This window comes from Antechinus flavipes, chromosome 6, assembly GCF_016432865.1.
Source record: "Antechinus flavipes isolate AdamAnt ecotype Samford, QLD, Australia chromosome 6, AdamAnt_v2, whole genome shotgun sequence".
Lineage (NCBI taxonomy): Eukaryota > Metazoa > Chordata > Mammalia > Dasyuromorphia > Dasyuridae > Antechinus > Antechinus flavipes.
Window position 1 is genome coordinate 237,503,253 of NC_067403.1, and position 26,735 is coordinate 237,529,987.

At 37.5% G+C, this 26,735-nt stretch overlaps 1 protein-coding gene across 1 annotated transcript in view; it reads left to right on the plus strand.

The window, feature by feature from the left end:
* Window positions 1–859: 859 nt before the first annotated feature.
* HSD17B12 (hydroxysteroid 17-beta dehydrogenase 12) overlaps window positions 860–26,735 on the plus strand; it is a 132,302-nt gene continuing 106,426 nt past the window's right edge. The window contains exon 1 of the mRNA XM_051967473.1: window positions 860–1,244. Coding sequence (XP_051823433.1) covers window positions 1,085–1,244 — 160 coding nt within the window. The 5' untranslated portion in view covers window positions 860–1,084. The remainder of the gene's footprint in view (window positions 1,245–26,735) is intronic.

The window sequence follows — 26,735 nt, forward strand, 5'->3', positions numbered from 1 at the left end:
TGAGCTCCTAGAGATCAGGGACGAGGTTTTCTTTTCTCTTATGGCCGTTTGTTTCTCCAGCGCGTGGGCACATAGAAGGCACTTAATAAAAGCTTGCTGACTACCTAGTACCAAGTCTGCCACACAACAGGCACTTTATAAATGTTTGTTGACTGACTGAGGCTCAGGTTTTCAGACTATAAGGCAACTAGACGGTACAGAGAATGGAGAATAGGGTCTGAAATTAGGAAGACTTGAATTCAAATCCAGCCTCTGACATTTCTTAGACGTCTGCTCCATTAATGACTTCTCTCATTCCCTCCACTAAAAATGGGGATGATAATAATAGCACTCTCGCACCGACGGGCAGTTGAGGATCAAATGAGTACCTGGCATACAGTAGGCACTCAATAAATGGCTGTATGTTTCCTACAAATCTGTAACGTGGGCAATCCAACATTTAAGGCGGGGCTTGAAATTCAAAGAGAAAATTTTGATTTTTTTAACCTCTCACCTCTATACACAGCAGTCAGCCAAGGTCCAAGTTGACCGTAGCAGTAAACGGGGCACCTATTTAAATACCGTAGCTCAAAGTCGGCTTTTTTGAGTCCGGCCAATCTGAGCTCGGTCTAAAGTCGCGAGGGCAGCAGGAGCCAATGAAAGACGGGGGCGGGGCACTAGAAAAACCAGCTGGAGTTTGTGACTGGCTTGGCCGATAAGAGGCGGGGCTTGAACTTCATTGGTCAGCAGGCGACATCATTCAGTGATTTTGGAGCCGGAAGCTGGGCCGCAAGGCGTGCACATGGGGTGAGAGGCAAAGGGCCGCTCTTAGGGGCGTGGTCTAACGTCTGAGAGGCGGTGCCAAAGCTCTCTTGGGTCAATGATTACCTCCTCGAAGGTGGGATCGAAGGTGGCGCTAGCCAATGGCTGAGCGCTGAGGGGATCCAAAGGGTAGGCTCTGCAACTGCACCGGCTTTTGGTTCGGGTGGGCGGGACAGCGCAGCTTTTCTATGTCTCAGTGGTCGTGGTCGCCCGCTGTGCTACTCCGCTTCCGGCTCTGATCCCTCGTGTGTCTCGCTTCCCCTCTGAGCCTCGGTCCGCAGCCATGGACTCCGCCGCTCCCGCAGCCGGCTTCCTCTATTGGGTGGGCGCGAGCACCGTGGCCTACCTGGCGCTGCGGCTCTCCTACAGCCTCTTCTCGGCCTTCCGGATCTGGGGCATGGCCCACGAGACGGAGGTCGGGCCGGCGCTCGGCGAGTGGGCAGGTGAGTCCCGGGCGGGGCCCCCGGCGCGCTCTTTACCTGAAGCTCCAACCGAGGCCCCTCCCCCATGACCGACCGTGGTAACGCGGGCAGAACCCCATGCTCCAATCCCGAAGCACTTATTAGGCGCCTCCTGTACCCGGGCTGAGCCTTGTCTCGTCCACTTATGACTCTTGGCAAATCCCCTCCCTTACCGCTGACTCAGTTCACTCCCCTGACAGCATTTAGTACGTAGCAGGTGTCTAAGAGCTTGAGCATTGTAAAATCAGGAGGGTTTTAGGATCCAACAGTGAGTAGGACTCCTAGCAACTTCCTCTCCCTTTCATTCCCTTGCCACCGGGTTAACTGCTGGATGTGGTTCACCAAGCATATATTGAAGGCTGTCAATATTCCCGGGTATTGTTGCAATTCAGTTCAGTAAACACGTATTAAGCTCCAGCTGTATGCCTTTCGAAAACGTCTCCGGCCCATCGGAAGGGTCCGAGAAACTGCATACGTTGACACCTCTGCCACTCGCTGGCCGTATGTGAACCGGGGGACCAAGTTTGTACTAGAAGACCCCTAAGGTTTTCTTCCGATTCTAAATAATAGTAATAATAGTTAGCAATTATGTATGTCTATATGGACGCACACTCACCTATGCTATGTATGTATGCACGTATCCGCCTTAAAGTTTGCAAAACTTTGCAAAGGTTAATTCCCTTGCTCCTGACGCAATGGTGTGCTCTTGGCACTTATCTGGGCAATCCCTCCGCCTTCATGCCCCCTTCCCCAGTGGCAAGGGTCCCCACATTGCTGCTGCTTTTTTCCCCTTAGGATTGTAGGATTTGGAGCCGAAAGGAATCCTGGAGATGATGAGGTTTGATCTCTGCTTTGAAGAAGAGGAGACTTGAGTTTCATGGCAGGGAAGAGCTTATTAGGCTAAGCAGCAAGTATGATAGTTTTGGCCCCATGTTTTTACTCAGGCAAAATAAAATGTTAATGTTGGAATAAATACTGTCCTGAAATGGGCTTTGGAGGGAAAATACAATTCTCAAAATGTGAATGGAATTGTACAAATTAAAAAAAAAATAAAAGTAGGTTAAAGGTCTTTGGAGTTTCTGGGACGTTTACCTGTTGAGCAACTTCTGAACAGCCAAGGGATTACTTGTGGAATGATAAGCGAGCTCATTAACTTTACTATGATTTGATTATCCATTTAGAACGCCTCTACATCATTTGTAGGTGAAAGATCTTGGTGATCCTTTTTTTTTTTTTTTTTTTTTCTTTTCTGCCTATACCAAATTAAAATTTTGACTACATTGTCTCAGTGTAGGTTTACAAAATGATATTTATCTGATGTGATGAGTTAACGTTATTAAAATTTTACGTTCACTTTGTCTAATTTTTTTCTCTTTTCTGGAGGTGAATCACTCTTTTCTTATAAACTGTACAGTAATTGAATTTCAAAACTTTTTTTCCCAACTTTTGAATATTGACTTCTGTAATAGTTTTGCAACACAACCTTGCTTCCAAAAGTTAGTTATCAGCATTGGATTTGATGTTACCTTCAAACAGTTCCAATAAAGTTATAATACTCTTGAAACTTGGCCAAGGTCTTGAAAAAAAAAAAAGTAGTCTCTTTAAATAGACAATTCAAAACCGTCCATTTTAAAATTAAAATTAAGAAATTTCCTTCTTGAAAGGAAAAAAGAAAAGAATGGGCTTATTTAGCTTTTTTGTTATGGGAGCTAGAACTTAATCCTGACTTTGCCATGATCCTGGAAAAATCATTTATTCTTCTGGATTGCAGATTTAGAGCTAGAAGTAAGACCATCTAATTCAACAACTCTCTTTTAAAAGATGAAGTTAAGGCTAAGGGATGAGAAATGATTTGCTGTCAAATGGAGAGTGTCAGAGGTGGAATGTTAGCACAAATCCCAAATTTCAGAGCCACTACTCTTTTCACTGGGTTCCGGAAAGGATGTAGAATCGGTCTGCAAGTTTCCTTCTAGCACTTGTGGAGTCTATGAACTTCTGCAGAAATTGTTCCAGGTTCTTGGTGATGACTACTTTGAAGGGAGAATTTTGCAACTGAATAATCTGTCAGTGACTTTACAAAGTCATTGCCTGAGAATTCTCACAGCATTTCAGTTAGAAAAAAATCTGGCACAGCTCCTGAGAAAAGAGGCTTCAGAAGACAAGGAAAAGATTATAGTAGGAGTCAAATGGCAACTTTTGTTGGTTTTCTTTGCAATTATCATTTCATCATTAAAAGGCTAGAATTTGGTCAGTTTCAGCTTGTTCTCTAGGATTTTGGCAAAACCTCTATTTCTTTCCTGGTCTTATTGAGAAAGGTAAGCCGAACAGTTCACATCCATGCTACTGGGATTTAATTTTGAACATTGCAGTCTGTTTTTTGTTTTTATTCTTCTAAAGTGTTTTACCCTCTCTCAACTCAAGGGCAGCTTTGAAAAACAAGTGATGTTTTAAGTAGCTCATCTCAACCTAGTATTTTGTATTATCTTCAGGATGAAGTAGTGAAAAGAGGAAGATAATTTATCCTTTGCCCTTTAGCAGAAAGGACTCTTCAGCAGATACTTATTTGAGTACTTGAATATTTGGGATTAATGTAATTTTAAAAAGATAAGTAGAAAAACTAAAATCTTAGATCATAGAAAAAATTCATTTTGTTAAGCAGTATTAATTTTCAGTTGTTCAGTAAACATTTATTAATTGTCCACCATGTCCCAAGCACTGCGTTAATTACTGGGGATGCAAAAAGATTAAAAAAGATAGCCCAGTGGAGATGACATGTAAATATATGTTCTATGCATGCTAAATAAATAGGAGATAATCTATAGGGGAAGGGAATTAAGAAGAGTTTCCTGGCCTTCCTGTAGAACATGGCATTTTAATTGGCATTTAAAGCCAGGATTAGAGTAGAGGAGGGAGAACCTTCCAGGCATGGGGGACAGCAAAAGAAAGAGTTTGGACTCAGAGATGAAGTGTCTTGTCTTGGAACAGACAAGAGACTAGATCATTGGACTGAAGAGTACATACAGAAGAATCCGCTATACATGAGTTGTGAGATGATTGGAAAAGTAGGAAGGGGCTAGGTTATGAAGGGCTTTTAAAAAGTCCAAGGGAACATTTTGTATTTCCTTTTGGAGGCAATAAAAAGCTCCTAATTTATTTTAGATATTTTTCTTCTCATTCTTTGTATAACATTGTTCTACATTTTGTTTCTAATTAAATAATGCTAATTTTTCTTTTATGTGTTACATGGTGATGTTGGTGGAGGTATCCATTTCTAAGATTTACTGTTTGATTAATACCTTGCCCTCTTTTATCATTATCAGTTTTAAATAATTTAGTTAACATTTAGCATAACATGTTCTCTTGGTGGTATGTTATTTATTTAATTTGGGTATATTCATTTTCATTGGGTACATTAGGAGATATTCTGTGAGTTGCCTCTGTTGCTATTATTGCTATTATGTAGCGATTGGTACAGGCCTAGTACTGAGCTTAGTGTTCTGTTTTGGATAACATGGACGGGCGGGGTGGAGAAACCAAATCTGAAAGACTAAAAAAAAATCTATCTTTTTAAAAACCATCAAAACCTTTAAAATTGATTTCTTTTGCTTTTATACATCTTAATCTTCTCTTGTGTCTACAGAGAGCAACTTCCCATTTAATAGAGACTTTAAAAAGAGGAGGAAGAAAAATGCTTGAGCAAAACTTTCAACATCATCAGCTGTGTCTGGCAGTCTACACTGAGGTCCACAGTTACAGGATCCTGTCTTTTCAAGGGATGGCAGAAAGGCCTTTCTTGCATCTTAGCTGGGCTAGTGCAGGGATTGTGCCTCCAGAGGAAATCAAAGCAAAATTGTTTCCTGTCCCCAGTAATTCATTTACTACTGTAAGGAAAACATCTGGATCTTTAGAGCTGATAGAAAGTAAAACAGGTGCGGGAAAGGAGGCAGTGAGTTTCCTGAAAGAATTCCTGACTTTTACATGAGTCAAAACTAACTTTAAATGTGTGTAGGGAATATTGCTTGAACCAATTCCTATGATAATATGACCCTTAAAGATTGGATAGAATATCTTGCATTGCCAATGGAACTCACTTTTGAAGGTGGCCTTTATAAATCAGATTTGTAGAATCTTAAGGTGGCAGGGACTTCAAAGACCATTTAGTTCAATTTAAAGTTGAAGCCTAGTAGAAAGAGTGCTGCATTTGTTGGCTGGTGACTTGAGATTGACTTATTAGCTCTGTCATTTGCTCCCCAGGTGACGTTGGATAAATTTCTTGACACTCTCTGGGTTACAATTCCTCATTTGTAAAATTAGAGAATTTGACAAGATGGCTTCTAAGGTTTCTTCCAGTTAAGTATTAAGTGCCAACTATGTAGTAGGCTCTGTATAATTTAAAAAAAAAAAAAAGAAAAAGAAACCCTGTTTTCTTGGCTCCTTCTAGCTCAGATTCTTTGATCCAATGATTTATGTATATGAATAAGACTGTTCCTATTAAAACTGATCTTCTTCAAGCAAAACATTTTCAAGTTTCTTTAAGCCTCACGCTCCTTAAGTCTTTTTATAACCCTCCTGAGAGCACTCTTTTTTTACTTTCATATTGCATTTAATCAGAAAGAGACAGTTAGAGCAGTTGGCCTGTGTTGCATCTTTAGGAAAGGGTAGGATTCTTGGGAGAAGATGAGTGGAGTCCTTCAGTGTACTCAAGGGACCCAGATGAAGTTTTGGTGGTTTCTCCTTCACTTTTGAAGAGGACCAATGACTTCAGGATGTGATGTGACTTGATTTTTTGTGAATTAGATTTAAATGAGACAGAGTTGTATTACAGTCATTGAAGTCCAATGGCAGGGCAAAAATCAGGATATCCGACCAGAGAACAGCACTCCAGCTGCCTTTGTGATGATTGGAACAAATTGTTCTTGTCTGCCCATTCCATCAAGGAAGTCTTTATGTGCTTGGGGTAGACATTCCCCTTAACATACTAATGGGTTTGAGGCCTGTAGGTTACTTGTAAGCCATCTGCCAAGATGGTTTTTTGGAGGCCAGTGGACAAACTACTGTCACCTATGACTTGAAGAATAGGAGGGGACTTTCCTTGGGTAATACAGCCCAAGAAAAGAACTCTCTCCAAATGGCCAAACCTGCTAAGGAATACTCAAAACCTTGTAAATCAGAATAATAGCACCTATTTGAGGGGTTATTTTCAGAACCAAATGAATGAATATTTCAAATGCTTCATATACCTTAGTGCTATAAAAATGATAGCTACTATAATAATGATAATAAGTTATCAGGTGGTTCTTTATTACTAGGTTCTCAGGAGTGAAAAGAATGAATTTAAGTAGAAATTTCTCTCTTTTTTTAAAAATAGCTTTTTATTTTCAAAATATGTGCAAAAGTAGTTTTCATCATTCACCCATGCAATACCTTGTGTTCCAGAATTTTTCTCCTTCCCTTCTCCCCACGCTCTCTCTTAGACAGCAAGCAATTCAGTATAGATTAAATATGTACAATATATATATATATATTTCCACAATTATCATGCTGTGCAAGAAATATCAGATCAAAAAGAAAAAAAATGAAAAAGAAAACAAAAAGCAAACAACAACAAAGGTAAAAATATATTGTGATCCACTCAGTTCCCATAGGCCTCTCTCTGGATACAGATGACCTCTCCACAAGGCCTTTGGAATTGACTTGAATCACTGTTGAATACAGCCACGTCCATCAGAATTGTTCATCAATAATCTTGTTATAGCCATAAATAATGAATGATTATAATGTCTGCTCACTTCTCTTAGCATCAGTTTATGTAAGTCTCTCAAGGCCTCTTTAAATCATCCTGCTGATCGTTTCTTATAGAATAATAATATTCCATAACATCCATAAACCATAATTTATTCAGCCATTCTCCAACTGATGAGCAGCCACTCAGTTTCCAGTTTCTTTCCGCTACAAAAAGGGCTGCTACAAACATTTTTGTATTTGTGGGTCCCTTTTCTTTTTTTATGGTTTGAGTAGAGATTTCAAAGGCGATCTTATGAGCCTAAACCAAATGCATCATAGAGAAATTCATCCAGATTTAGAGTATATCTGAGATGTATATCTATAAATTTAGTTGAGGCAGTACTGTGGTGACAGTCACCAAACCTGGTGACTTCTTCCTTCCTGAAGAAGTTGTAGCTTGTCTTGTGCACTGATTAGCTCATAGAGATTAGCTGGTAGAGGTTGACATAGGGATGATTTCAATTAAAACCTTTTTGATCTAGGAAAGGTTGTGGATGAGAATGCCAGATGTTGATGGTGATTGTTAGTGTTAGAGTAAGATTATAGGTTTTTTTTTTTTTTTTGGAAGAAATGTGATAGAGGTAGACCAGAGAGAACTCTGGGAATGCAAAGTTCTACTGACTAGCTTTGGGGGTGAAGGGGAACAGTGCACTCAGAGGTCTCTGGTGTAGCAATTTAAAAGATTATTTTTTTATATCTTGTTTTTATGTCACTTTTTTGATATATCTCTTTCCCCACCTTCCTAGCATTATTCTTTGTCAATTAATCAGGCAATTAACATCTCCTAGGAGCCTGGCACTGTCCTAGGTGGTGGGGATGAAAATAATTTATAATCTCTATCCTCTAGGAATCACATTCTAAGTAGGGGAGACATGTGATATTCATAAGGATATGTACAAAATAAGTACAAGGCCCTTTGGGGAGGCAGCTTTGTTGCTGGAGGGAGCAAGAAAGACTTTTTATAGAAGATAGCTTCTTTTGAGCTGAACCTTGAAGAAATGGGATGTGAGGTGGAAGTGAGGAAACTGGTATCCACCATGGAACACTGCCTACAAGAGCAAAAAAAGAGGGGGAACATTGCTAAAATCCTTTATAAATTGCTCTCAAGTAGGTTAAATAAATTCTCTATAACCTGTTCTACCTGATGAGTTAACTTTGTCCAAGACTGGTTTAGATCTGTCCCATATTCAGACTTATTCCACTTCTTTGTGCCATCTCTTTTGTGCTTAACACAGGTGTATGGTAATCTTAGGAGATCATCAAATGGGATGACTGCTTCCAAAGAATGAAGATTCTCCTTTGATCAGATTGATCACAAATACTGATTAAAAGAATCTGAATGATGAAGTTTTATTGTATTTCTCTGATGCTGCAAACTCAAAATTTTCAGGAATACAACTAATTGAGAATAACACTCAAGTTTGAGTTAGAATACATCAGCTAGGTTAGTACTTTGTACACAGTAGATTAATACACTTTTAATAAACATTTATTGAATCAAATCCAACTGATAGTTATGCTACTAGCAGTTTCTAATGTGTCCTAGTCTGTACTAGTTGAAACTTGAGGTGGATAGTCTATTCAGGGCTTCTCAAACTTTTCCCACTCACAATCCCTTTTTTTGCCTGAGACATTTTTATGTGACCCTGGGCATATAGGTATATAAAATAGGTATACAAATCAAACATTTACTGATAATAAATCATAATTTTGTGACTCCCACCTTCAGTTACATGACCCCTATGGGGTTGTGACCCATGTAAGAATCTGGGGTCTGAACATTGCTCATAGTGACATATCCTTCATTTATATCTAGTATATTTGTTCCAATCTAATTCTGCCTGCATACTTGGGATATTTAATTTTAAAAGAAATCCTTTAAACCTTATAATTTTCTGATTAAGACTGATTTCTTCTGGTAGGTTCTTAGTTTTAATAGTTTTTCATATTCAAATCCATCATTGTTATTATCATGGGAGTACTGATCCACCAATAACTAGAATCTGATGATTTCATGCTTATTTCCATCTTTTTCCAAATAGCTAAATCATTAGTTTGTCCTATCAAGTTGTCAGGCTCTTCATTATTAAATTATTCGTGGTTTTTAGTATTTTCTATTTGGATTTTTAAACAGATGTTGATTGATCAAGATGGTCCTATAACTTAGCTGGTTTTTTATAACAGTGACTCAAAAGCTAACAGGTCATGTATGAAAAAACTCAATGGATGGATTTTCCATGCTACCATTTTGTTAGCTCTTTAGTCTGTAAGTACATGTATCTTGGACGGGCACTCCAGATAGATGGATGGTGAGTTTGTCCGAGGAATTGAATTGAATGGAGGAAGTAGGTTGCTTTGAACTGAACATGTAGTGCTTTTCACAGCTCTAAAGCTGCTCTCCATGCAGAAATCTGCTTTTTAAATGCAACTGTTTCCTAGCAAGGTTGTGTGTTGGAACAACCTAATTTCTGGGGATTTTATAGGACAAAGGAGAAACTAATAGTAAATAATAGTCCAGCATGTTTCCAGTAAAGACTAAAGTGCAAAAAATGGTAGAATATTAAGAAAACCAGAAAAGGTATGCACTTAGATGGCAACTGTGAGGTAGGGTAATAGGAAAGACTAGAGTTGTGTGAGTACCCCTTGAAATAGAAGAAAACTCAAAGGAGAATTTCTAGTAGTTCAGGTGGATTTTTCTTCCAGAGATCCTTTGTGGAAAATCTTTGGGAGAATGTTGACAAGAAGTGAACAAAATTCGAAGTTCTTGGAACCTTTAAAAACATGTGGGTTTCTGAGATCCTTTCTTATTCCTCAGGTCTTTGATTCTGGAATTCTTTCTAAGGAAACCTTGCAGTCTACATTGATGGACTACACTGTTGAAATCAAATCAAATGAGATATTGATATAGACTTGAAATCAGTCATGTTGTGGGGCGGTGCTGCCTCCAGCATTTCAGGTCACATTCCCTCCTCCTTTTAGACTTTCATGAATGGGAATGGTGAAGACAGCCTGGTTGTCACAGTTCTGGTGATGATTCTGCAGGGGCTGAATTGGGGATGGGCAGACACTCAACAGACAGAGCCTTCTAGGCCCCATCATCCAGTGGCTTTGGTACATAAAGGGTTTTCTAACATAGAAGCTGTCTCAAAGTGGGATGGCTGCCTTCCTGTGCATCCTTTCCCTGTGGAATTTGGATGGTCTTGGTTGGTATGGGCTGTATTCTGCCAAATCTGGGATTCTGACGCCTAGGGGCAATCGGTATCCCCAGAGAACCACTCGTGTTTTCCATAGTATGGTGGTCAGATAACCAATGTAACTTCTCATTGAGGCAATATATTGTAGCAGACAGTGGGAAGGAGCAAAGAATGTAGAGTCAAAGAAGCTGGCTTAGACACTTGTGTTTGGCATTTACCTCTCTGGGCCTCAATTTTTTTTTTTAATTAAAATTAAAATTTTTTTCTTTCTTTTGGCAAGGCAATTAGGGTTAAGTAACTTTCCCAGCTAGTGTCTGAGGCCTGATTTGAACTTCTGACTTAAGGACTGGTATTCTATCCAGTGGGCCATCTAGCTTCCCCCAGCATCCTAATTTCTAAGTTGAGGGCATCGGACTAGAGGGTCTTCTTAGTCCTCTGTGTGGATGGGGGAAAGGTCTTTGGATCAGGTCACATGGACGACTGGTTGAAAGCGTCTGGCAGCAGGGTGCATAGCTTGATGGAATATGAAGTAGGGTCATAAGGCCATTGTGTTCTTATTTCTCTATTCTCTCTAGATATAAAATTGCTGCATTCATTGTACAGATGTATGTGAGGTTCAAACAGCATCAGAAATTTATTTTGGAAACATGGTGACTTTCTCATTATCTCCCCCTCATCCTTTTCCACCAGGATGTGTACCTGAGAGAGGATTCAAGCTGTCTGCTTATTTAGATGATAAAGCTGTGTTCAAGTAAAGAAGTTATTGTTGTCTTTATAAAAGAATATCCCTGTTCAAGATAGGAATAGTGATGTTTTGGATAATGGACATAAAAATTGTTTTCCTTTTTAATAAACATGTATTGTGATCCGAGACAATGGATGAAAGATAAAAGTAAAAACTCTTTTTTGTGAAAGTGTCATTTCAGCTGTGATATAATTGGGGGACAATTTCATAGCTTGACATAAATGTAATGAAAGTACAGGGACTTGAGGGGATGGAGCTGAGATGGTAGAGTGGAGAAAGGCCCCACTGAGTTTTCCCAATATTTTCTCCTCCAGACAACTTTGAAATAAAATTTCAAATCTAATCCAGGAGTGGCAGAGCCCCCCAAAGAGTCCCTAAGTGAGATAGTCTTCTATCCCAAGGCAATTTTGGAGTTCACAAAGAGAACCTTATGACGGAAATGGCCTGGAGCCTACATGGAGGAAACACTGGTGGTGGAATTAGGAGGTGGCAATAGAAGCAGAGGAGAGCAGCAGCTTTAAAAAGCTACTAAACCAGAGATGATGATAAGGGCACCTGGCAACTGGTCAGAAAGAGACAACAGGGTACCTCTATGCAAATATTACTCCATTCCCTGTACTCTCTTGTGGATCATAGCAAGGGTGAATGCTTTTGGTCATACATGAGTGGAAACCCTAAGGGGCATTATCACTTCCAGGGCTAAGAGATCAGGGACCTTTAGTAGTATCCATTGTTGTCCCAAGAGATCAGCTGTTGACTAATTTGATTAAAAAAAAGAAAACCAAAATATCCTCAGTCTCAAAAATGAAAAAGATAAATGCATCATCAATGAAGATGAAATTAAAACAATTATTAGTTGTTTTCCCAATCAATGAAGCTTTTCTCAAAATAAGTAGTATATCTAAAACAGGAGCAAGTATTATCTATACTGGAAATAAACTTGAAGCTCTCCTAATAAAATCTGGAGTGAAACAAGGATGTCCATTATCATCACTAGCAATATTGTACTAGAATTGCTAGTTATGGCCGTAATACAAGAAAAAAAAAATTGAAGGAATAAAAATAGATAATGAGGAAACAAAATGATCATTCTTTGCAAATGATATGATGTTATACTTAGAAAACATTAGAGAAACAATTAAAAAATTAGTTGAAATGATTAACAACTTCAACAAAGTTGCAAGATATAAAACAAACCCATATAAATTATCAGCGTTTCTATATATTACCAAAAAAAAAAAAAAAAAAAAACCAGCAGAAAGAGAAATTCCGTTAAAAATAACTGCAGAAATAGATAAAACCTGGGAGTCTATCTGCCCAGACAATCTCAGCGATTATATGAACACAATTATAAAACATTTCTCACACAAATAATGACAGTTATGAACAATTGAAGAAAGATTAATTGCTCATGGGTAGGCTGAGCCAATATAATAAAATGACAATTCTACCTAAGTAAATTTAATTATGCTGTGCCGTAGCAATCAAATTACTAAAAAATTGTTTTATAAAACTAGGAAAAATAGTAATAAGTTCTCTGGCAGAACCAAAAGTCGAGAATATGAAGAGAATCAACAAGAAAAATGTGAAGGGAGGTGGCCTAATGGTTCCAGATTTCAAGTTGTTATTACAGAGTGGTAATCTGGCTCATAAATAGAGATGAATTTTAAAAAAAAGATTAGGTATTTAATACACAGTAGTAATGATCATGCCAGTCTAATGTTAAAAAAAAACCAAAAAACAAAATTCTAGTTTTGGGGGTTGAAACCATCATTTGACAAGAATTTCTGGCAAAACAGGAAAGCAGTTTGGCAGAAAATAGACATAGACTAACATCTCACACTGTATACCAAGATAAGGTCAAAATGGATAAATGATTTAGTCATGAAGATGATATCAGTAAATTAGGGGAACCTGGAAAAAATATACCTGTCAGATCTGTGGATGAGGGAAGGTCTTATAAACAAGCAAAAGATAGAAAATATTATGGGATTTAAAATGGATAATTTTGATGACATGGAAATAAGTAAAAACTTTTGCACAGCAATCGAGATTGGAAGAAAAACAGGAAATGGAAAAAATTAGAAATTTCTCTGATAAAGACCCCATTTCTCAAGTATTTATGAAACTGAGCCAAACAAAAAAAAAAAAAAAGTCATTTCCTTGTTGATAGATGGCCAAAAGACATGAACAGACTGTTTTCAGAAGAAGATATCAAAGCTCTCAATAGCCACATTAAAAAAAATGCTCTAAATCACCACTTATTAGAGAAATGGAAATGAAACAACTTTGAGGTATCATATCAATCAGATGGACTAACGTGACATAAAAGGAAAATAATCAATGCTGTAGGAGATGTACATTTTGTACACGTACAATTGGTGAAAGATGCTGTTCGTCTCCAGAGAGAGAATGGATGATACTAATTTATCATTGGTGGAGTTGCAAACTAATCTAACCATTCTGGAGAGCAATTTGGAACTATGCCCAAAGCATATAAAACTTTGATCCAGTAGTATCATTTTAAGTTTGTATCTCAAAGAAAAGGAAAAAGAATCAATTGGATCTTTATATCAAAGAATAGGAAAAAGGACCAAGAAATTTAAAATCCAGGAGATGTCCATCAATTAGGGAATAGCTGAATAAGTTGTGATGCATGATTGTGATGGAATTCTGTTGTTCTAAAAGAAATGCAGAGCAGGATAGGATGGCTTTCAGAGAATCCTCAACAGACTCACTGCAAAGTGAAGTGAACAAAATCAGGAGAACATTGTTCATTGTAACAGCAATATTGTAAGGATATTTAGTTGTGAAGGTCTTAACTAATCTGATCATGATCCTGTTTCAGGACAATAATAAAGAACCCATGATAAAAGGCTATCTATCTCCAGAGAGAAAACTGATGGACTCTGCATGCAACTGAACTATATATTTTTAAAATTTCTATATTTTGATTGTTTTATTTTGTGGGTTTCTTTTTGATAACATGGCTAATATGAAAATGTATTTTGCATGACTTCAAATGTGTAATCTATATCAAATTGTTTGCTTTCTCAAGGAGAGAGGAGGGATAGAATGGGGAAATAATTTGGAACTCAAAATTTAAAAAAAATGCTAAAAAATTTTTATTTTATTGAGAAACATTTAGCAAAAATATTAAGTACAGTAACATAATATTGTGCTGTAAACTTTATTACAGAATTTTCTCATTTCTCACCTTCTGTTCCTCTGTCTTGTCTCAGGTCACCAAGATATTTACTGCATTTTTGGTCTTTTATAGTTTTTCTTTTGACTTTATTCTTACCTAAAAGCCAGAGTCTAGTTAATTATGAAGTTAGATTATGTGATAAGAAGCATCTGTAAGAAAAATGTCATTTTTAAAATGAGAGGCATTTTTCTAGAATGCTGGTTATCTCCATTTTCACTTGAAGTTTTTGGATGTAATTGTTTTAATATGCAAGTTGCAGATCTTTTAATAATACCATTTGCTCTGAAATACAGCCTGAAAAAGTCGAATAGTTTACCTTAGTAATCAACAGCATCAAAGAAATTTGTAAGTGACAAATATTTACTTGGGTATTTCCTTCCCTTTTCAGTATGTATGGTTCAGTTTAATTTTCTTTCAGATAGAACCCCAGTAAGTACAGGGGGATGAAAAGCTGAGTTAACTGACTGGTAGTGGTTTTTTTTGGCGGGGGTGGGATAATGATATTGCTGCTGCACTCTCAAATAGAGACAACCACTGATTTGTATTTTAATGAACCTTATAAACTTGAAATAGTTGTAAAATATGAATTCACTCTTCTGTCCATTTGAGATTCTGCTCTGTTGGGTGGATGATATTTCCTACAAGACCAATATTGCAGAAAAGCTGCAGAAGTTGTAGGCAGAATAAGTGGGAAAGTTTCTGTTAGAGTGAGGTTTTATTTGAGTCTTCATGAATCTAAGATGAAATTGATTTTAGTGCTACTATTCACAATATTTTATTGGAGAAAGTGAAATGTATTTGCACTTAGAAAATCTGGATTTGAAATTTGATTCTGATAATTTACCAACTATGATCTTGAGCAAGGCAGTTATTCTGGGATTGGGTTTCGTCATCTGTAAAATGAGGGGTTTGGATTCAGTGATCTCTTAACATCCCTTCCAGCTCTCAATCTATAGTCCTTTGATCCTATGAACACTAATAATCAATTACCAGCAAGGGTGAAAAGCCACAGTTGCTTCTGTGTGTATTGCTACTAATTTTGTTTACTCAGTAATGTACCTATTTGCAAGCATATTCTTCATAACAAACTTGGGAGGGTAGATAAGTGAAAATCTCTTGTCTTTGTATTTGGATGCGACATTCCTGTTTTATAGCTGAGGAATTGGAGACTCAGAAATTTTGCTTAAGGACCATAATTAGTTAGTGGCAGAGTCCAGAATCTGGGAAATCAGGATTTCTTACTCCTTAGAGTCTAGAATCGGTGACCAGGGCAGTTTCCTGAGGCAGCTAGATGGTGCAGTGAATAGAGCACTGACCTTGAAGTCAGGAGGACCTGTGGTCAAATCCTGTCTCCAACACTTAACACTTATTAGCTGTGTGATGATGGGCAAGTCACCTAACCCCACTTGCTTTGCTCCTCCCCAAAAAATAAAAATAAAAAAAATATAGATCCTTAATTTTTTTTTTTTAAATCCCTGCTTATATTTATCTTTGAGGTGAATCGGTGAATCAACAAGCATTTTTTGTTTAAACAGTCCCTCCTGTATAAAAAAGAGAGTATAGGATGGTAAGAAGCAGAGTTGAAGTATATTCCAGGCATGGAGGGCAAACAGTTTGAGCAAAGGGATGGATCAGACTTTTAAGATTACACTTAGGGTTCCCCTTCACTTCATGCAGCAAAGACTGGATAACTAGCCGTTAGGTTCACTGTAGTAGGAATTCCTATACAGGCATTTTGTTGTAGAGTCATTTTGCAGGCGTTCAGTTCTTTGTGACCCCATTTGGAGTTTTCTTAATGGAGATATTGGAGTAATTTGCCATTTTCTTCTCCAGGTCATTTTTACAGATAAGGAACCTGAGGCAAATTGGATTAAGTGACTTGCCCCAGGTCATACAGCTGGTAAGTGTCTGAGGCTGGATTTGAACTCAGGAAGATGAGTTTTCCTGACCAGGCCCAGGACTCTAGCCAATGTGCCACCTAGCTGTTCCCATACAGGGATGGATTAGACCAAATGATACCTCAGGTCCTTTCATACATTTTGTGGTGATGTGATCACCTTTTTTCCCTCACTATGTGGGTAGCCAGAGTAGACCCTCACACTACTGTTTGATCTTGCCTCAAGTTTTCCTCCTGACTTGCTTTGGTCAGATTCTCTATATTAACTGACATGACAGTCTCAGATGAGAAGAGAAGCTTATTTCTCATTGTTCTACTGCTTAAAAGATGGACTAGATAGGTTCTTATCCTAGAATTTTGTGATTCTTTGTAAAATTGATGGATATATATATAATATCTCAAAAATTGGCTTGGATTTACTAGTGGAGATGCAGCAAAAAGTAGAGCAGAGTTAAGCAAAGTGTGTATGGCCCATGAACTAAGATAGTTTTTACAATTTTAAGTGATTGAAACAAAATTTAAAAAAGATGAATATTATCTCATGATGTGAAAATTAAACAAAATTCAAATTTCTGTGTTCATAAATAAGTTTTTATTGAAATGCAGTCCCACTCATTCTTCTCTGTATTGCTTTTGAATTATAGCAGATCATATGTGTCTCATCTCTGCCCAATTGTTCCAGGAATTGAAATCACAATGAAGCAGTTCTAAGTTGACAACATTTCAGAAGCCACATGTGTTGCTGTGTCATGACATTTTGTTTTATTTATTTGTTTGTTTTTTATACCAGTGTGTACCCATTATGTCCAAAATAAGAAGGGGAGAGAGAGTGGATTTTATTTTATTTTATTTTTAAGCTCAAGGCTGAGATTGAAATTTTTTTGAATGAGAAGTGCCTTCAGCCAATGTTATGAACACTGAATGACTTTGAAAATTTACCTTTGCTATATATTTGATAATGTTACCGAATTCAACCTAGAATTACAGAGCAAAATAGCACTTACATGCAAATGTTGTTTGAATCACAAGTAATATCAGGCTGCTTTATATAGTTCCTAGGATGCCAAAGTTGAAACAAGAAATAAGATCTCCATTTTCACACAAATTTGCAGTGGATTTATTTTCCGATCTAAAAACTACAATTCTAGTGGTTTCTGGGCCTTAATGCAAGTCCAAAAGAAAAAATTCACATTTCAGAATATTTAAAGTTTATATTTAAATATTTAAAAGTTCATTTGAAATGATTCCATCTAATCTTCAGTTGGAAGTGATTAATCGACAGTGTCTTACATATTCAAAGGCATATACAAAGAGAAGAATGTAATCGAATTCTACAAATGTCATCTAAGCAGTGAATATGCTCAATTAACAACACATGCTCATGGATTGATACCAACATTTGTGGAAGATCTTTTCAAGAATGAAATATGTAAAATCTCATTCTAGATCAGATTTAGCATGCATGTACCTTTGTAATTGATTTTGATGATAGGGAACAATTTGAACTCTAATCAAGTAAAATGTTATTTCCTTAAAAAGGAAGACCTTTATTTACCAAATAAAATTATATTCAATTATGCCTACATAATATCCTTAGTTTTGTTGATTGGCCCAGAAAGCATGAAAGTATTTAAATATATATCTCTTTGAGCCCTGATGTAATGGAAAGAGAGTTAGACACAGAGGGGGTTGTAGACCTGGTGTACCTCTTGGCTCCAAAACCTAGGAGTTGTGTGACCATGGACAGATTGTTAATTTCCCTCATATACATAAAATGTAGAGCAGGGGTTCTCAAACTTTTTAAATAGGGGGCCAGTTCACTGTCCCTCAGACTGTTGGAGGGCCGGACTATAGTAAAAACAAAAACTTTGTTTTGTGGGCCTTTAAATAAAGAAACTTCATAGCTGTGGATGAGGGGGATAAATGTCCTCAGCTGCTGCATCTGACACACCGGCTGTAGTTTTTGAGGACCCCTGATGTAGAGGATAAATGGATGGCCAGTGGAAAGGCCACTGGCTCTGAAATCAAAAGACTCAAGTTCAAGTTTCCTCTCCCGGTGCTCCCCACTTTTGGGTTCTGTGCAGGCTATGAGACCTGCACCAGATGGCTTTTGAGGTCTCTTTGACCCCCAAATATGGGGCCGTGAGAATTAATATAATAGAGGGCAGGGGTGCTGTCCAGATAGCAGGTGGTGTTAGGGCCCTCCTAGAGAGAGATGAAAATTAGTCAACTTTATGGAAGCCAGCCTGTTGTGGTGGCTCGGTGCCAGGCACTGCCCAAGGCTTTTAGCCTGTGGACATGGGTGCTGTCGTTATTCCCTTTTTACAGTTGAGAAAACAGACTGGAGTGAAGGGACTTGTCCAAGGCATACAGCCAGTCCAGGTTTGAGGCTAGATTGGAACTTTGGTCTACCTGACTCCAACCCTGCCCTCTGTCCAAAAGCCCTAGTGCAACTGCAACCTGTGTTTGTGGAATGGATCAAGGGTGGACCTTTAGAGGTAAATTTTTAAAAAGTGATTAAACTGTTGTTATTATAACTTGATAAACACCAACCAGTATGAGCATTTCAGTAGACAAAGAGGAAATATAATCGCTTTACACGTGTTAGATGTAGCAGATTTGCAGTTTGCACATTAAATAGTGTCTTAAGTTCTTAAACGTCATTTGATCCTCAGAGCAAAGAAATAAGATGGATTCTTTTATGAGTTTTTATGCTTTCCAATGAGGAAATGAAGACTAAGAGAAGTTGGCTGCCCCAAGGTCATTCCAGCTTGGCTGGCCCCTTATGTCCCACTGGAAATCCTCATTGAATAAAGACTCGGCTTTTTAAAAATCCTATTACTAATTGTCATATTCATTCTAGTTTTGTCCAGCCTGTCTGCGTTTCCTTCTGATCTTCTGTCTCTCATGTGCATTTTTAAAACAATTACTGATACTTTTTTTTGAGGGGGGGGACGACTTCTCTATTATTATCTTCTTTCCCTCTATTCCTAAATTAATTTTTTTTTTTTTTTTTTTATTTTTTATTTTTTATTTTATTTAATAATAACTTCGCATTGACAGAATCCATGCCAGGATAATTTCTACACGACATTATCCCTTGCAATCACTTATGTTTCGTTTTTTCCCCCTCCCTCCCTCCTCCCCCCCCCCCCCCCCCAGGATGGCAAGCAGTCCTATATATGCTAAACATGTTGCAGTATATCCTAGATACAATACATATTTGCAGAACCAAACAGTTCTCTTGTTGCACAGGGAGAATTGGATTCAGAAGGTAAAAATAACTCGGGAAGAAAATCAAAAATGCAAATAGTTCACATTCATTTCCCAGTATTCCTTCTTTGGGTGTAGCTGTTTCTGTCCATCATTTCTCCAATGAAACTCAGTTAAGTCTCTTTGTCAGAGAAATCCACTTCCATCAGAATACATCCTCATACAATATCGTTGTCGAAGTGTATAATGATCTCCTGGTTCTGCTCATCTCACTTAGCATCAGTCCATGTAGGTCTCTCCAAGCCTTTCTGTATTCATCCTGCTGGTCATTCCTTACAGAGCAATAATATTCCATAACATTCATATACCACAATTTACCCAGCCATTCTCCAATTGATGGGCATCCATTCATTTTCCAGTTTCTAGCCACTACAAACAGGGCTGCTACAAACATTTTGGCACATACAGGTCCCCTTCCCTTTTTTAGTATCTCTTTGGGGTATAAGCCCAATAGAAACACTGTTGGATCAAAGGGTATGCACAGTTTGATAACTTTTTGGGCATAATTCCAGATTGCTCTCCAGAATGGCTGGATTCGTTCACAACTCCACCAACAATGCATCAATGTCCCCGTTTTCCCGCATCCCCTCCAACATTCATCATTGTTTTTTCCTGTCATCTTAGCCAATCTGACAGGAGTGTAGTGATATCTCAGAGTTGTCTTAATTTGCATTTCTCTGATCAATAGTGATTTGGAACACTCTTTCATGTGAGTGGTAATAGTTTCAATTTCTTCATCTGAAAATTGTCTGTTCATATCCTTTGACCATTTATCAATTGGAGAATGGGTTGATTTTTTATAAATTTGAGTCAGTTCTCTATATATTTTGGAAATGAGGCCTTTATCAGAACCTTTAATTGTAAAGATGTTTTCCCAGTTAGTTACTTCCCTACTAATCTTGTTTGCATTCGTTCTGTTTGTACAAAGGCTTTTTAATTTGATATAATCAAAATTTTCTATTTTGTGATTGGTAATGGTCTCTAGTTCATCTTTGGTCACAAATTTCTTTCTCCTCCACAAGTCTGAGAGATAAACTATCCTATGTTCCTCTAATTTATTTATAATCTCGTTCTTTATGCCTAGGTCATGGACCCATTTTGATCTTATCTTGGTATGTGGTGTTAAGTGTGGGTCCTTGCCTAATTTCTGCCATACTAATTTCCAGTTATCCCAGCAGTTTTTATCAAATAATGAAATCTTATCCCAAAATTTAGAATCTTTGGGTTTGTCAAACACTAGATTGCTATAGTTGACTATTCTGTCTTGTGAACCTAACCTTTTCCACTGATCAACTAATCTATTTCTAAGCCAATACCAGATGGTTTTGGTGACTGCTGCTTTATAATATAATTTTAGATCAGGTACAGCTAGACCACCTTCATTTGATTTTTTTTTCATTAATTCCCTTGAGATTCTCGACTTTTTATTGTTCCATATGAATTTTGTTGTTATTTTTTCTAAATCATTAAAATATTTTCTTGGAAGTCTGATTGGTATAGCACTAAATAAATAGATTAGTTTAGGGAGTATTGTCATCTTTATTATATTTGCTCGGCCTATCCAAGAGCACTTAATATTTTTCCAATTATTTAAGTCTGACTTTATTTGTGTGAAAACTTTTTTGTAATTTTGCTCATATAATTCCTGACTTTCCTTTGGTAGGTAGATTCCCAAATATTTTATGCTATCAACAGTTATTTTGAATGGAATTTCTCTTTGTATTTCTTGCTCTTGGATTTTGTTGGTGGTGTATAAGAATGCTGAGGATTTATGGGGATTTATTTTGTATCCTGCTACTTTGCTAAAATTATGAATTATTTCTAATAGCTTTTTAGTAGAATCTCTGGGGTTTTCTAGGTATACCATCATATCATCTGCAAAGAGTGATAGTTTGGTTTCCTCATTGCCTACTCTAATTCCTTTAATCTCTTTCTCGACTCTTATTGCAGAGGCCAGTGTTTCTAATACAATATTGAATAATAGTGGTGATAGTGGGCAACCTTGCTTCACTCCAGATCTTACCGGGAAAGGTTCCAGTTTTTCCCCATTGCATATGATGCTTACTGAAGGTTTAAAATATATGCTCCTAACTATTTTAAGGAAAAGTCCTTTTATTCCTATGCTCTCAAGTGTTTTTATTAGGAATGGCTGTTGGATTTTATCAAATGCTTTTTCTGCATCTATTGAAATGATCATATGGTTTTTGTTTGGTTGGTTGTTGATATAGTCAATTATGTTAATAGTTTTCCTAATATTGAACCAGCCCTGCATTCCTGGTATAAATCCTACTTGGTCATAGTGTATTATCCTGGGGATGATTTTCTGTAATCTTTTTGCTAATATTTTATTTAAGATTTTAGCATCAATATTCATTAGGGAGATTGGTCTATAATTTTCTTTCTCTGTTTTCAGCCTACCTGGTTTAGGTATCAGTACCATATCTGTGTCATAAAAGGAGTTTGGTAGGACTCCTTCAATCCCTACTTCTTCAAATAGTTTATTTAGCATTGGAGTTAATTGATCTTTAAATGTTTGATAGAATTCAGATGTAAATCCATCTGGTCCTGGGTTTTTTTCTTAGGGAGTTGATTGATAGTTTGTTCTATTTCTTTTTCTGAGATAGGAGTGTTTAGGATATTTACTTCTTCCTCTGTTAGTTTAGGTAAGCTATATTTTTGGAGGTATTCTTCTATTTCATTTAAGTTGTCGAATTTATTGGCGTAAAGTTGGGCAAAGTAACTCCTAATTATTGCTCTAATTTCCTCTTCGTTAGTGGTGAGTTCTCCCTTTTCATTTTTAAGACTAACAATTTGATTTTCCTCTTTCCTTTTTTTAATCAGATTTACTAAGGGTTTGTCTATTTTGTTGGTTTTTTCATAGAACCAACTCTTAGTTTTATTAATCAATTCAATAGTTTTTTTACTTTCAATTTTATTGATCTCTCCTTTTATTTTTTGAATTTCAAGTTTAGTGTTTGATTGGGGGTTTTTAATTTGTTCCTTTTCTAGCATTTTTAGTTGCAAGCCCAATTCATTGACCTTCTCTTTCTCTATTTTATACAAATAGGCCTCTAGAGATATGAGATTTCCCCTTATTACCGCTTTGGCTGCATCCCATACATTTTGGTATGATGTCTCATTATTATCATTTTCTTGGATGAAGTTATTAATTATGTCTATAATTTGCTGTTTCACCCAATCATTCTTTAGTATGAGATTATTTAGTTTCCAATTATTTTTTGGTCTACTTTCCTGTGGCTTTTTATTGAATGTAATTTTCAATGCATCATGGTCTGAAAAGGATGCATTCACTATTTCTGCCTTACTGCATTTGAGTTTGAGGTTTTTATGTCCTAATATATGATCAATTTTTGTATAAGTTCCATGAACTGCTGAAAAGAAGGTGTACTCCTTTCTGTCCCCATTACATTTTCTCCAGAGATCTATCATATCTAATTTTTCTAGTATTCTATTTATCTCTTTGACTTCTTTCTTATTTATTTTGTGGTTTGATTTATCTAATTCTGAGAGTGCAAGGTTGAGATCTCCCACTATTATAGTTTTACTGTCTATTTCTTCTTGCAGCTCTCTTAATTTCTCTTTTAGGAATTTAGATGCTACACTACTTGGTGCATATATATTTAATATAGATACTTCTTCATTATTCATTCTACCCTTTAGCAAGATATAGTGCCCTTCCTTATCTCTTTTGATTAGATCAATTTTTGCTTTAGCTTGATCTGAGATCAGGATGGCTACCCCTGCTTTTTTGGCTTCACCTGAAGCATAGTAGATTTTGCTCCAACCTTTTACCTTTAACCTGCATGTATCACCCCGCTTTAGGTGTGTTTCCTGTATACAACATATTGTAGGATTCTGGCTTTTAATCCATTCTGCTAACCGCTTCCTCTTTATAGAGGAGTTTACCCCGTTCACATTTATGGTTAAAATGACCAATTCTGTATTACTTGCCATCTTGTTAACCCCGGTTTATGCTTTTCTCCCTTCTTACTCCCTTATCCCCTCCCTTACCCCCCTTCCCAGTATTAAGCTTGTGAGCTCCCCTTGCTTCTCACAGCCCTCCCTTTTTCAGTATCCCTCCCCCCCCTTAGAGTTCCCCCCCCCCAACTTACCCCTTTCCCTCCCAGTTACCGTATTCCCTTCCACTTAGCTTATTCCTTCCTTTTTCACTTTTCCCTTCTCACTTTTCAATGAGGTGGGAGAAGTTTCACCATAGATTGAATATGTCTAAAATTCTTCTCTTACTGCCAATTCTGAAAGCAGTAAAATACTCACTATTTTCATTCCTCTCCATTCTTTCTCTCAGATTTACTAGGTTTTCTTTGCCTCTTCATGAAATGTAGTACCCCCACTTTCCCTTTTTTCTAGTACAATGTCCTTTCCACACCTAGTTTCTAGAACAAGGTATACATGTATTCTTTATACATCTTTACAGCCGAAATATAGTTCCCAAGATTAATCTTTACCTTTTTAGATTTCTCTTGAGTTCTGTGCTTGTAGATCAAATTTTTTGTTAAGTTCTGGCTTTTTCATCAGAAATAGATGAAATTCGCTTATTTCGTTGAATGTCCATCTTCTTCCCTGGAAAAAGATGCTCAATCTCGCTGGGTAAGTTATTTTTGGTTGCATACCAAGTTCCTTAGCCTTTCGGAATATCATATTCCAGGCCCTTCGATCCTTTAATGTGGATGCTGCCAGATCCTGGGTGATCCTTATTGTGGCTCCTTGATACTTGAATTGGGTTTTTCTAGCCGCTTGCAGTATTTTTTCCTTTGCCTGAGGGTTCTGGCATTTGGCCACTATATTCCTTGGTGTTTTGATTTTAGGATCCCTTTCAGTAGGGGATCGATGAATTCTTTCAATGTCTATTTTACCTTCTGTTTCTATGACTTCTGGGCAGTTCTCTTTGATAATTTCCTGGAAGATAGTGTTCAGGCTTTTTTTTTCATCATACTTTTCTGGAAGTCCGATGATTCTCAGGTTGTCTCTCCTGGATCTGTTTTCCAGGTCTGTTGTCTTCCCCAGAAGGTATTTCACATCCTTTTCCATTGTTTGATTTTTTTGGATTTGCTTGACTGATTCTTCTTGTCTCCTCGAGTCATTCAATTCCAATTGTTCGACCCTGATTTTCAGTGAGGTATTTTCTTCACTCACTTTTTTAAGATCTTTTTCTAATTGTCCAATTGAGTTCTTTTGTTCTGTGGAATTTTTTTCCATTTCGCCAATTTTGTTTTTTAGAGAGCTGTTTTCTGTTTCCAGTTCACTAATCCTATTTTTCAAGGATTTGGTTTCTTTATCCACTCTCTCTTTAACTGACTTCTCCAGGCTCTTTTGCCAAGCCTCCCTCTCCTTTTGCAGAGCCTCCCTCTCCTTTTCCCATTTTTCTTCTAGCTCCCTTGTGAGAGCCTTTTTAATTTCCTCCATGAGATTCATCTGTGCTGAGGGACATAAGGTCTCTTCCTTCGGGGATTCACCTGGGGACTGTTTGTTTTTAGTCTCCTCAGGGTTTGGAGTCTGCTCTTTATCTGTATAAAAGCTGTCCAGGGTTAAATTCTTTTTCAGTTTCTTGCTCATTCTGTCTATTTATCAAAGACAAACTATCAAAGAAACAGAAGGAAAAAAAAAACCCTTGAATGGAGGCTGCTTTCTTTGGGGGAGGGGCAGGGTATTCGTGAGGCACAGGTCCTACTGTGCTATGGCGCCTGCGCACTGAGATCCGAGCGCTCTGAGATCCGAGCGGGCTAAGACACTGTGGGGGAGGGGTGGTTCACCTAGCACCTGACTCCATCTCAGGAGGTTCTCCTTTGATGTGAATGGTCTTTTTGATGAAAATTACCAGTATCAGAAGCTGTCATTGATTTTATTCAGTGGCTTGTTTTGAAGTTTGATCTGATAATGCAAGGCCATTTTGCCTTTTGGCATATGCTTTAAAAAATCATACTTATATTAAGCTAGATATTAGTTATAACTGTTTTTTTCATTGGGATGCATGTCTTACGTTAATGGGAAAATAGGGTTTGATAATCTGACAAGATTTGTTTTATGTTTCCATTTTAAGAAACTTAGTGGTATCTTACATGTGGGAATAACTGTACAGACAGAGATGGACTATCTGGCATGAAAGGGCCCTTTATGATAATCAGATTACCTTCCCTCATTTTGAAAGCAGGAAGTAAAGAAGAGATAAGTTAAAGAAGAGGTATCTTGTTAGTGGTAGGAGCCAGATAAGTCCACATCTCCTGGACTGACGCCCTTTTCACTGCCCCATGAATAGTATAAATCATACCCTCATCAGCTCAGACTCTACCTTTGTGAGTTTCTGATAGCTTGAATTAATTGAACTGTTCTGTGATTAAGAGGACTTGGTTGCTTGTCCTTCATTCTCAAAGAAGACCAAAATGATGTCACTGTGGCCGACTGTGGCCGATCAGACCACAAGCTTGGAATGCTCCGCCACTGGTCCAACACAAATAGTCTCTGTGAACATTTGGGGGCTTCTCTTACTTTGAGCGTCTTGTGTTTATTTTGGGCTAATTCAATTCTGCTTTGCTCACAGAGAACAGCACCTTCTCTGATGAGGGCCTGCCATGCTAGGGGTCCTGCGTCAGTGTCTCCCACGGCATATAATCAGTTCTGAAGTGATACCTTGGAAGTGTCCTTGTATCAGTTTTTCTGACCACCTTGTGAGTGCTTGCCCTGTGTGAGTTCTCCATAAAATAATCTTTTTTTTTTTTTTTTTGAAGTGGGCATATTTCCCAGGGGAGTCTTCCTTCACAACAGTTACTTTAGGAGCCTATACATTTGTTTTAAGGTAACCTTTGCTTATATTTTTGAACTGCCTCTCTTAGAATGAGCCTAAGAACCTGAGGTTCATTACCCTGAATAGTCTCAGTAATGGTCAGTCATCTTACTAAGGTAAGGGTTAGTTTTAAGAAATAGCCAAAAGTCATTAAGAGTGAAACCCGCTGAGCATTGTGGGTGACAAGACTGGATAATGTCTGTTAGCCACATCAAAATTTAACTCAGAAGTAAGGCTCTGGGATCATAGAGGATATTAGTGCTTTCTCTAGTCCAGTCATCTCATCTTGCAGAATAGAAAACTGAGGTCCCATGAGGTTAATGTGATATACCTCAAAGGTCATACAGACAAATAGCAGGATTTGAATTCATGGCTTTTGATTTTGATCTAGGGTTCCATGTTGTTTATCTCTGAAGGCAATTTAATGTATGTAGATACCAATCTTCTTGATAGTCAATTATCATAAATGTAAGATATTTTGCATAACTTAAAGTCCTCTATAAATATTAACATTTCACAGTTAGGAAATTTTCAAATTGGGAAATTGATTGA